Raw genomic sequence first — 12,946 nt, 5'->3', positions numbered from 1 at the left:
GCATGTAATTGGAAAAAAAATTGTATGGACAAGATGAGGCACTCTTATTCGTAGTAATCGTGCAAGAAAGTCCATAAGAATTGATATCTGAAATCCACATGATCAAGAAATCAAAGAAAGTGGAAGGGTAAACTATCACAAAGACTAGTCCAAACGTATGACACTCTAAAAAGTCAGTTTAATTGCAAAACTCATGCTCCACCAACCTCAAAATTCTTACTATGTTCCTGCCAGATGGTCTCCATAACATAAGGCACGGTCTTGAGCATAATCCATCATACGCCATAGAGAACACAAGAGACCACAACTCTCCAGCCACTGGACAATGCAAAAGATGATCAACCTAGATTTCTTACACATTCATTTATTATAACAATAATGTCTGATGAAATTATTATAATTTGCCACAAGCTGCTGTCAACCCAAAGAATCCAACCTTTGTAGGAACCCTGGCTCTCCAAATGTTTCAGTAGGAAAAAAACTGTTATCGAAACCCTCAAAAGCATCATAGAAAGAACGAACATTTGCCCATGGCTTCTGTCATAAACTTCCAACCCATTACCTTGTTCCAGTGGCACCAAAAAAAAAAACAAAAGCCTCACTTTTTTCTTTTTCTTATATATATATAAAAGAAACTTGCATTTGATCTTTAAAGTGATTGCAGCTAAGCATATATGAAAATGTATGAAGAGTTTTTGACGGACTCAAAACAGATAATCTGTAGTCTCAGACAGAGATCGGACTACTAAAGACCTGGATTTGCTTGTACATGATGTTGTCTTAGTTTGACATTATTGGAATAGCATTGATTAGCTATGGTGCCTTTGCTTACTAAGAAAATGACGGGTGTTAAAAAGTTGCACTTATTCCTTTGTGTCTCCTTTAGTAGCAAAACAAACAGTGTATCAGCCACTGATCTTTTTTTTTTTTTAATTTTTTTTATTTTAATAGAAGTCACTGATCTTGATTTAAGGCAAAATGTAAAAGACGCATGGCATGCAACAACACCCGCGTAAATGTGAAAGTAACCACTCAATTTAGTTGCAATTTTCTACTACATCCAGGGCTAAAGGGCAGTAACTCAAAAGCAAATGCATTGATTCCTCAAACCTTCTTTTAGGCAAAAATAAGTCAGGAAAATATCCTGGAAAGTCATCACAAGAATTCCACAGGCTAACAGCCTTTTTGTTCAAAAGATAATCTAATTCCAAGAACACAAGAAGACATCAATTCTTTTTACGTTTGGCAGCTTGCTTTCCTTGGCCCTTCTTGGGTGGTCCCTTTCCACGACGCTTCAACATTTCAAGCTTGGATAAGCGCCTGGGCAAAGCACAATGTGTGTATATGTCAGACATTTTAAATTTACATGAATCAGTTCCACATGATCATTTAAAGCTACAAATCATTCCTATCGTACTAATCATCAACCTTCAGAAAAATATTTGGGAGAAAATCTTCTTAAAGAAATTGCTTCGCCAGAATATTTTTCATACAGGTAGAGAAACACAAGCAATTTCATTATATAGTTACTTCCAGAAAAATTGGGGGGGGGGGGGGGGAGGGGAGGAGTGGGAGGAAATGATGATATGCTAAAATGATCAATGTATTGCATAATATTTTAAGAAATTCAGTAGGGGATGCGGCTCTAATGGAAGTTCAAGATAGAGCACACCCTTTTAGTTGGTATAGTTTAAGGAGCCTATAGTCTCAAATGGCATCTCCTCCTGTTATGAGAACGTGATGAAGGGTAAAGTTAGGGTGACCAGTTGAATATATGTATAACTTGCCAATAGAAATAAGTTAATACAAAAAGCTGTAGAGCAAACATTGGCAATGGAATAGATCCCTCCAAATACAATTCTAATACCAAGCTAACATATGGTAGAACAACTCCAAGAGAGATGGGAATTTTCAAATCTGAGGTAAGCTGATTTCAAACTTTCTAATTAGAGAATCAATAGTAGATTGCAGAGAACTGTCAAAGATTAAACATAGGAGAAAAGGCCTAACTAGAAGAATAGTGCTAGAACATGATTCAGTAGTTAATGTAGAAAATTAACCAGAAACTGACCAGTTTCTTGCTTGTTAAATGCATGAAATCTAAAGGTAATTGTTTACTTCTCTCATTCATTAAAATCCATGCTACTGTGTACAATAGCCCTATTTGATCAACAAAACATTGGGAAATTATATTTAGTATTAATCATAATGGCATGCCCATTGAGTTGCTCAACTACTATGCTCTTAAGGTGTTGCTTGTCCGTACAAAACAGGCAACCATAACAGACACTTTAATGATTGGCAAAATCCTCACAAATAAAAGACGCAAAACTGCTTACAGAACCCTTTTTCTTTTTTTGATAATTCCGTAGTTGGGGTGAGGGGATTTAAACCTTATATGTCTCCGTTTGGAAATATTAGTAGATGCTAACCAGTTGAGCTACAAAGGCTCTTGCCCATAAAGATCCCTTTTTCTTTTATAATAGGCAAATAATAATTTTAAGATGAAGAGGGAGCTCATGATTTTCCTTTCCTTGACATTTGTAATAAGTTCCATGAAGAAGAGATTAAGTGAGAAACCCAAGCAAATATTTGATGGGCACGAGAGAGAGAGAGAGAGAGAGAGAGAGATTACTCTTGTTCTCGACGAGCCATGATTAGAGGATCATCTTTCATGATGTCATGAGGATACCATTCAGCAACCTTTTCACCAATGAGCTTCTTGCGTAACAGCTTGTGGGGCGATCTCTGGCCTGTTGGGTTAAGTATGTGCCCAAATATCCTTGCCCTTGCTTCGGTCACTCCTCTAGTGACTGCCGTAGCCAGAATATTCTTTAGGCTGCCAGTAGCCATCCTCGCTTCACCTTGCTGAGTCAAAAAAGAAAAGATTTGGTCAAACTTTGAGGACTTGATGGCACTCTGAGACAATGCTTTGAGAGCACAACAATGCGGAGTTAATCTCTAAAATTCACAAATTTCGAATAAAGATGAAACATATGTGTTAAAAAGGAAGCTTATGGGTATGAGTATAAATTGCTTAGCCCATTAGGAGTGAATGCCCCAGATTACCCAGCAACTAGTTATGGTGGGAGGAATTAGTTGCACGTAGGTTTTATTGGCTAGAGGTGATTCCAAAGTCCAAAGGGCTCTACTTTGAAAAGGATCTCTATGTTATAAAGCAAAAAATAATAATAATTAATTAAAAAAAACAACAACAACAACCTTGGATAAGGGCACTTTATGTTGGTTTTGCAGAAATACATTTCAACTGCCATCCCTGATTCCACTCAAGATTCAAAAATCTTAGTTGTGGATTTAGGGGCTTATAACTACAAACCCAGGTAGCTGACCCAATCAGCTCTAACCCCAATTACTTGGAGCTAAGGTTTCTCAAATCCATTAGTCTACAAGGCAACCTTGGGTTATGTCAATGAGCTATGACTCAACGGGCACCTCCTCCTCTTATAACTTCCAGGTGGATGGTGAGCTCTTAGGTTAATCCCACGTGTGTGTAACTTACTAATAGGAGGGAAAACGATAGCCCTGGGATATTTATGGCCACAATAACATGCTAGCAAGAGACAAGCAAGATCATTTTTTTTTGATAATTCCTCATTGGAAAAAGATGAAATCATACAAAGAACCAAAGCACACAGGAGTTAGCAATACAATAAAGGTATAAAGCATGAAAAGTACAACTATCAAGTAATCAGCCAAAGAATTCAAAGTAAATACACTGGAAGCATTTATCCACACGAACAAGGCTTGAAAGAAAGAAAGCTTCAAATCACGAATTGATCTCTCACTTCCTTCAAAAGTACACGCATTCCTCTCCTGCCAGATGCCCCACATGTGGTAATGACAGAACAGACAAAGGAGGATCATGATTGTTTATGCAAACTCAATCCCGAGTTTAGCGTACTTTATTAGTCTACAATGCAACCTTCAGGCTTCCAAGACCACCGCAATTACACACTAGCAAACATCCAAAACGAGATCATGATTGTTCACACAAACTCATTCCCAACTTTGGCATAATTTTAACACATCTTCACACTATTATTACAAACACACCTACCATTACATCAAACAAAATACTGAACACAAAATTCCACCACCACATATTGCACTGTGCAAGATAACACAACAAAAATAACAACATAAAAGCACGCATTAAGCGTGTTAGTGAGCAGTGAGCAGCGAGCAGTGATGTTCACGCATTGAGACCTTCATTTACAACCCACTTCCCGATTTGGACATTTTATCAAACAGTTTGTCTGCACGACCATTCAACACTCTTAAAAGTTAAAACATAAGAAGACCAACTTAGTTTACCGAACCTACTAATTGTTATTTGGATTGAGCATTTCATCAAACAGTTACAGGTGTGTGTGTGTGTGTGAATTTCTGCCCCATCCTCCTCTCTCTCTCTCTCTCTCTCTCTCTCTCTCTCTGATATGCTAAGTAAATATTCATAGATACCCACAATCCAATGATATATGCATACATAAAAATCTATGACACGGGTCAGACGGAGTGTTTTTGTCGTTATGATGGATTTACCTATCGTTTTGAGAGTGACCAGAAAATTCTTTCCTTGGAGGAAACGAATTGCGAGGAGCTTCAAGAAGAAGAAGAAGAGGGCTGAGCGGTGTGGGGAGCTTCAAGGTCGTCGTCGTCTCGTCAAGGGCTTCAACGGCGGCAGAATGGCGTTCGGGAGAGAGACAATGTGAGTTTGTGTAAAGGAAGGAAGTCTGGAAATGGGATTAATAAAAAAAAAAAAAAAAAAAACAAATAATTAATTAAAGTTGGTGTTTGGATGAATTTTTATTTTAGTATAATAACTTACTTTTTTTTTTTTTTTTTTTTTTGGTAATAATAACGTAGTTTTTTTTTATTTGACTAACATATTCATTTTTAAAAATATCATCATCAAATTATTTATTTTATATTATATTTTATTAAAATATTATTATTTTAATATTTTTTTAATTATTTCTTTTTTTCATTAACAACCATTGTTATTCACTTCATTCTTTTACTTCTGGGATACATAAAGAAAGTCTAAAAATTTAAATGTACAATGAATAATGTCAATATAATTTACATTGTTATTGTAGAAATTATTTATTTTTACATAACTTTACATGGCTTGATATTGGAGAATTTCGGGTTTAGTTGGCTAAAATGTGACATGTTTCTTATTATACAAGCACTGATGCAAGCACTCTTAATAAGGCTTCAAATAACGAGTCTAAATCTTCTGTCCCACTTTTCCTGCTCCACTTTATACTCTACCAATAAAGAATTGCTACGTGTTCACCTAATTAATTAAATAATACTATTAATTAAATAATAACCTCTTCCTAACTCAAATCCACACAGATCACACTTTGTTTATATATAAACTTGTAATTGATACATAAGTTGACATAACATGCTCAAGTACTTGCGGTGAACTCGAGTATTAAAATCCAATCACAAGTTGACATAGTGCGTGGTATGGATTTGGTGTATTGTGAAATCCAATCACAATAACAATCAATAGATACATAACAATCAATAGAATCATGTATAATTAAATATACATTAAGATACATCGAGGCATTAGACTAGGAGCAATCACCATAATAAATATTATGGATTTAAAATAAAAATGACCTTGGCTTCTTTTATAGCCAATGAAGGGACTCTGATAACGATATGATTAGCACCATTGGGATGAAAAGAGAGATATGGGCAACTCCAAGCATAGAGAGACAAAGGCAACTCCTAGCATATGAAAAGTAAAAACATAACATATGTATAAACTTAAAACAAATATAAAAATTAACTCACCATTATATATGAAATAATACATTACATATGAAATGAAGTGGCCAAAATGAAGGAAATCTCTAGTCAAATTAATCAATGATTCTTGAATTTCGATTAAGGAGGACTTTGTCATATATAGGGTCCGTTTAGATAGAACTTATTGCCCGTTTGGATACAGCTTTTATGGCTGCGTTTGCGTTTTGAGCTTCTTTTTTTTTTTTTTTTTTTTTTTCAGCAGCAATTGTTGACTAATTTCTCATGAACAGTGCATTTGTGCACTGTTCATGGACCCACAAATTTCACTTTTTAACAACTTTTTCATTAAAAATGGGTCCCACGGTACTATTCACACATTTAAAAATTATTTTGCTACAGTGTTTTCAGTTTTCAGTTTTCAGTTTTCAGCAATAAGTTCTATCCAAACGGACCCTTATTGCTGAAAACTGAAAACTGAAAACTGAAAATACTGTAGCAAAATAATTTTTAAATGTGTGAATAGTGCCGTGAGACCCATTTTTAATGAAAAAGTTGCTGAAAAGTGAAATTTGTGGGTCCATGAACAGTGCACGGATGCACTGTTCATGAGGAATTAGTCAACAACTACGGCTGAAACAAAAAAAAAAAAAAAAAAAAAAAAAGGGCAAAACGTGGACGCAGCAATAAGCTGCATCCAAACGCCCTCATAATGTCGACGAATACTGATTGAACTGATGTGATTATTATCATAATGAAACCATATGAAAATTAATGAGTTGGACATAAAAAGTACTTTTTTTTTTTACGTTTCATTCTATCTTTCTCCCAAATTTTGAAGGCAAAATAAATGTTATGAGCAATAAAATCAATAATTAACATATTTGATAGGCTTAAATGATGTTCCACGCATAGAATTGCACAAGCCATTTTCCATAAGATCTAAAAGGATTCCTTTCCATCATAATGATAGACATAATAACCTTAATTTTTCAAGTTCTGCTAATGTTTTGGAAGAAGTGATATCCATAACCGTTAACTTTGAGTTGTCTCCTATAAATCAAAAGCTTGGGTTTGCATTGGCATAAATATTCGACGGACTCTTTCACTTATGAAGTGAAAATTTATAATAAATAAAATGGGAATGAATCCAATATTATTTATTGATTGAAATAATATTCAAATTATGTATTTTTTTTTCTATATATAAAGGTTGCATAAATCTGAATGGAATATAAACAGGGGCCTCAACTATCTCAATAAACAAAGGCCCTATCTTGTGAGTGAATAATTTTTTTCTTTTTATATAGTCTCATTCTAATTTTAAAAAAGCCCCATAATTTTTTTAAATTAAAAATGATAAAATACTACTTTCAATTCATTGAATTAGCCATATTATCAATTGAAAATAACAAATTAATATTTTTTTCTAACAAAAACTTTTTTTTTTTTTGAGAATCTTTTATAACAAAAACTTGATTAGTAATTTTGTATCTCAAGAAGAGAAAAGCATTTAAATACTTTATAGCAATGCAAAATTATTAATTAAATATAAAGAAAAATTAAAGTCATTGCCTTAGGTATATATCAAATTATACTGAGTCTCCGCAAGTAAAGATTTACCGCATAAAACTAATAGTTTAAAATTATGCTGACATTTTTTAAAATACAATTAAAAACAGTGATGTGTTAGTCCAGGTGGTAGATGATGTGACAATTTTTTTAATTTATTTAGTTCGTTTGACACGTTAGACTTTTCCATCTAATAGATAACGGCAGAGAATAAATTGACACGATACTGGAAGATTAGGGACTAACTTGACACAGTTGAAAGGTTAAGGACTAAATTGAAATCTAGTGTAAAGGATAGGGACCAAATATGCAGTTTACCCAATAATAAATCTAGAAAAATAGATTGATGTTAAAAATTTAATTATAAAAAATTCTAAACCATTTCATGCCTTCAAGGAGTTTTATGGGGCAGAACCCATTTTGGCACCAAGCATTCTGGCATATATAAGGCAATTATTATTTTTAACTAATGCTTCCTTCATATATAAGGGGTTCCATTGAAATAACAACAGCAGAGGTCGCACTATGTAATCGTTCCTCAACTGGACCATTTTGCACTGTCATTTTTAAACCTTGTTTGAAAGTGAAAAATGTTCTATTTCCATTCGCATTTGCTTTCAAGTTCTTATTCTAAATAAAGTATGGTATCCCTAAAATGAGTAATATTGCTTTTAGATAAAAATGAAAAATATTAGAAATTTTTTTCTTCTTAATTAGTCATGGAGAAAGATTTTGAAGTTCAGCGACATGAAAAAAAAAAAAAAAAAATTCAATATCAGATTGGAGAGGGTAGAAATGCTAATGGGCCTGGTGTGACTGAACCATATACGGATCAAGCCCATTCCATGACTGCTTAATTAAAGACTAAACCACCTAATGGGCCTGAATCCAATGGCGTGGGCCAGCCCAGTCACGGTTCTGCTATGATCAGGTAAGAATCTCTGAAACACAGACTGCATTCCTTCCTTCCAAATCGACTCATCAAGATTAATGCTTTAATCGCTCTTCAAATCCTACAGTACCACAAATACTCATTATGCTCTTGTGTCACTGCTAGTGTTGTTTTGTAATTGCTAGGGCACTCAGCTTCCAAAAAAAATGTGCAAGATATCAAGCTGATTTACCCACTTTTTGATTCATAAACATAATATTCTGCAGAAACTGGTGGTGGTTGCAGATCAAGAGGGCTTTGTTGTTACGGCCTGCTACATTTGGCATCAACTATAGTTTTAAACCCACGTTTTAGAACTCAAGGGCTTGTTTGCTATGATTTGACTGATGGTTTTATGATTCTTCAAAATGTTTCATTGATAGAAGGGAGGATGCACAAATACCGACGCAGATACGGATACAAGTATGGGTACGATATGGCAACATAAACAATTTTAAAAAAATTATAACATGATACGGCATATAAGACACCGTTACGACATAGGGGTACGGCACCCTAATAATTTCAAACTTCAAAGTACAAAATTGTACATAATTAAGAGGCAAATTGAATTCAATATAGGTATAAATAAAAATAACTACCCAAACTAAAAAAACATATACATCACATTTTCTCTATCTATCCATTAGTTTTTGTCAAAAAGGTGACATTTTTCAGTTTTATCCAAAGTACAGTTCAAAGATACAGTTTATCACAGGTTGTATCTTGTCGAGTTAGAAAATTTTAGTTAAATACTAATGTTGCTATTGTTCACTACTGACCTCTGGGCCTAATACCAATTTGGTCTTCTATAAATATGGATTCGTGGGTGATACCATAGTTTCAAATTTCATTTAATGAATGCATGAATTAATTACCAAGACAAAATCAAGAATAAATGCTTATGTACCACAACACATCCTTGGTACAATGATCACTATGCAAGTATAAATACTTGTGGGGTGTAGGGGCAAGGGCCGGGATTTAAGTTTCCAAAAGGGAACTTCATACACATATACATTTAAATTATGTTAGAGTAGAATTTTTATTTTATATAAAAAAAAGAAAAGAAAAAAAGAAAAGAAGTTCCTTAAGTTCTCGTAATATGAATATCCATGAGATCTTGAGTATGAAACTTTTGGCCATCATTTTGGGTTACCCTCAAGGAATTCCTCTCTATAATAACCTAGTGTGTGTTGGACGAGAAACTGCATTAGGATTAATAGATACTCAAAGATGTCTAAATACTTTCGTTTGTCCAAAAAGAGAGAAAAAAAAGTTTTTTTTTTTTTCGTTTTTTTTTGTTGTTGTTATGAAATGTTACGAGGATCAACAACACAAACTCCCTTAGAAAATTTCTCCAAATTTCTTTTATATTGAACCTTGGAGAATAATCATTCAATTATGAATATAAAGGATGTGTAATAAAAACCTTAATTAAGATTTTCATTAATAATTAAAGAATAGTTGAATTTTTATGAATAATTAAGGAATGGTTGATTAATTAATGATTATGGTTGTTCAATAGGGCATTCTTCATGAAACCACAAAAAAATAAGCTTTATTATTTTTATGCTTATCCTATGTGCATTAAGAAACTTTTTTAAAATAAAACTAACCACCCACTTGAATTACCACAAATATTTTTTCCCATATTCTACTTTGTCAATTTTATTTTTTGAATATAAGGATTTATATTTTGATTCAATCCAAAGAAGCTCAAAGTTGATGCAAGTGCTAAACATGCTTACAGAATTTTTCGAAGTCATAAGAGTAACAAGCCTAATGACATAGCAACTATCCATGATACTGATAGCAAGACTTCACATGCAAATGGTATTGAAAGTTTGAAACGTTCTCGGAAAACTAGGGTAAGCAACCCCTCCACTTATAAATGTTTTCTCTCACACAATTGTTGGGCTTTGTGGTGATGTTGCTATGTCCAAAGATGCCAGTGCATTGAATAAGCTTCTATGTACAATAAAGCTTGCAGGTGTTAATTTAATAATTTTACTTGGGCTTAAAAAAAATATAGATTTTAAATTATATGTTTATAAACATATAAATAAATAAATACATCCATACATAATTATACATATACAAACACACAAAGCTACTATAAGCAGTGTAAAAGACAGTTTAACCTGTTCAATATAAGAATTGAGCTAGGTAACATTCAATCTTAGGCAAATTGGGGATCCTATTAACCTTGTTTTAACAAGTAACTTAAATGTTATCAATTTTAATAAAATAATGCCACATGGTAATGATGAACCCTTAGTTCCTCCAAAATCTTTGACAAGTTGATGTAATCAAACAAGCTAATAAGTTGATTGATATCCAATCAGATAGGACTTGGAGTTAGGACCCAAACAATGTCACATTGCCTTAGTAATCATGGTAGCCAAACCAATTGAAAGCCTAATTTATTGTCTGCCACTTGCCAAGTGTGCCAAAAGAAAGAAGGTTGAAATCAATCATATAGACCAAGACACTATTCTTTACCAAAACTGTAATATGGACACAGTATAAGTAGTAGAGAAAAAATGATAAGTGTATGCGTAAATGATTAGAAAACTCTTATAGTCTGTCACATTAGTATTGTGGAAAAAAAAAGTGAAATAGCTTTTAGTCACAACCTATCTTACCTACCTACCCCTTGTCCATTTGTCCAGTTATCACCACTATACAATTATAAATACATTTTGCACAAAAAAGAAGAAAAGTTGTGTGAAAAGAAGAGGGGGCCGGTCAAAAAAAAAAAAAGGAGAAAAGAAAGGGGAAAAAAGTGAATAATAATTGGATACCTTTTAAAAATTGAATGACCAGTCTTCTTGGCTTCCAATGAAATTGCATTATCTAAAATGTGAATCAGACTACAAGCAGTATGGTAGTTAGTGATAGAAGGAGAGATATTGATTAAAGCAAATGGTTGTGACTTGTGAGTCTTCTCTAACTAACCATATGCGAGAAAATAAAAACAAAAGCATTCAAAATAATTGGTGCCTTTTTGACAATCACATGTATGTTGTGTTTGGTAGTGTGGAAACTGAATAGGGAGATGATGAAAAAATGGAAAAAGGAAATGAAGAGGATAGTGATATTTTTCATTTGCTAGCGTGAATTATGAGAGAAAAGAAAAGAGGTGATTGGATTTTTTCATCAAGACCTATCATTTTTTAATCCAAAATAAAAAAGGGTGGAAAAATAATAACATTGAAAAGAAAATTTCAAAATTTCCCCTCAATCTTTCTATCATTACCAAGGGCTTAATAATAATTTACTTTCCGTCTATTTTCCATACCAACCACGCGGCAGAAAGTATAAATCTTTCGTATGTTCTATTCTTCAAATCTTTTCCATCTTCTAGCCCTCTCAACCAAAGTCATAAAGTATAAATTTGGTATCACAAACCTTTTGAAATAAAATATTTGCATCCCAAATAATTCAGATCTACTGTATATATAATTTTTTTTTTATGGGTACTGTATATATAATGATTAGTTATTAATGGGACCAAAAATTATAAAGGTGGCCTGTAATAATTAACCTCCTATATCGATGCGTCTTCACAAAAGTTTTATACATAAGAACATGTAGCCCATATTTCTTAAGGTGCTTCAATGAAAAAGTTTCCAAAATCTAGCTAATAAAGAGAGATTACTGTAATAGGTCTGTTTGGTTAGAAGGGTGAAAAAACAAGAGGATAAAAAATGGGAAAATGGATAGACAAGTGAGAGGATAGAAGACATGTAGTTTTCTCTTATATTTGTTTGATTGGGATGATAGAAAAGTGGATCCAAAACAGATAAAATAAAATAAAAAAAGAACGAGAGCAAGAACGGAAGAAACAGATAAAAAAAATAAAAAGAAAAAGTGAAAAAGTTAGATGAGTACAAAAATAATAGAGGAAAAAGAAAGCTAGAACGAAGTGAAATTCAAGAAACTGAAAAATCAAAAGAAAAATACAAAAAACTTGCTTGTAGGCGGGGAATGATAATTTTATCAAAATCACACATTCCTCTTTGTACTTTCATTTTCTAGTTGCCTAATTTTGGGAGATCAAGTTTTGGTGGTCCTAGAGATATAATAGTTAGGCCCACCAATTTTCTTTTCCCTATACCCTTCCAACCAAACACCCCTCCCATCCATCTTCTCTCTTACATTCCACTTCTCTTTTTCCATCCTCTCAAGAATCATCCCAACCAAAATACCATAAATGATTGTTGAGGTTAGCTTAATCACTAGGCTACTTAGTTAATGGTATAAGGCCACCAAATTGAAAAAGGACCCATTGTATTAAAAAAAGAGAGAATATACTATTATAAGTGAATCTTAGCTAGTGTTTTTAATTTGTACACCAACAAGAAAGAATCCTAGTGTTTTAAATTTGTCTGAACTCTGAGAGCATAATTATTTTGTGATTACAAAATCTGCATCAAATATTAGGAAAATTCTTAAATACTCCTGAAACATGAAAAAATGGTGCTCTCCCCTTTTACATTCATGGTCGACCCCACAATACATTTAATGAGTGAACTCCACCATAAATGGGAAAAAGAGGGAGTACCATTCTCCGTACTCTACTCTAGGAGTACCTAAGAATTACTTCAAATCCTGAATAATTTTTAATTTTTCATGAGGCACCTATAA

General features: G+C 33.2%; 1 protein-coding gene across 2 annotated transcripts; it reads right to left on the bottom strand.

Annotated features, from left to right (window-relative positions):
- Window positions 1-1,077: 1,077 nt before the first annotated feature.
- On the bottom strand, window positions 1,078-4,706 carry LOC142637995 (small ribosomal subunit protein mS33). 2 transcript variants are annotated; one of them, XM_075811980.1, is made up of 3 exons: window positions 4,564-4,706; window positions 2,636-2,868; window positions 1,078-1,320 (listed from the first exon to the last, which is right to left on the bottom strand). In XM_075811980.1, exons 2-3 carry the CDS (start codon window positions 2,851-2,853, stop codon window positions 1,227-1,229), a joined length of 312 nt encoding a protein of 103 aa, XP_075668095.1. In that variant the 5' UTR covers window positions 2,854-2,868; window positions 4,564-4,706; the 3' UTR covers window positions 1,078-1,226. The 2 variants fall into 2 exon arrangements, with proteins under 2 accessions (XP_075668095.1, XP_075668096.1); XM_075811981.1 differs by having other exon boundaries at window positions 2,636-2,864; window positions 4,564-4,702.
- Between the last annotated feature and the right edge of the window lie 8,240 nt (window positions 4,707-12,946).

This window comes from Castanea sativa, chromosome 6 (assembly GCF_040712315.1).
Source record: "Castanea sativa cultivar Marrone di Chiusa Pesio chromosome 6, ASM4071231v1".
Lineage (NCBI taxonomy): Eukaryota > Viridiplantae > Streptophyta > Magnoliopsida > Fagales > Fagaceae > Castanea > Castanea sativa.
Note: the sequence above shows the minus strand (reverse complement) of the source record. Positions and strands in the feature narration are given on the sequence as shown.

Bases quoted from the DNA above. Each gene is read 5' to 3' on its own strand.
- LOC142637995 (XM_075811980.1), bottom strand. From the start codon at position 2,853: ATGGCTACTGGCAGCCTAAAGAATATTCTGGCTACGGCAGTCACTAGA. The intron at 1,321-2,635 runs GTAATCTCTCTC...TGCTTTGCCCAG, and splicing joins ATGGCTCGTCGAGAACAAGA to GCGCTTATCCAAGCTTGAAA.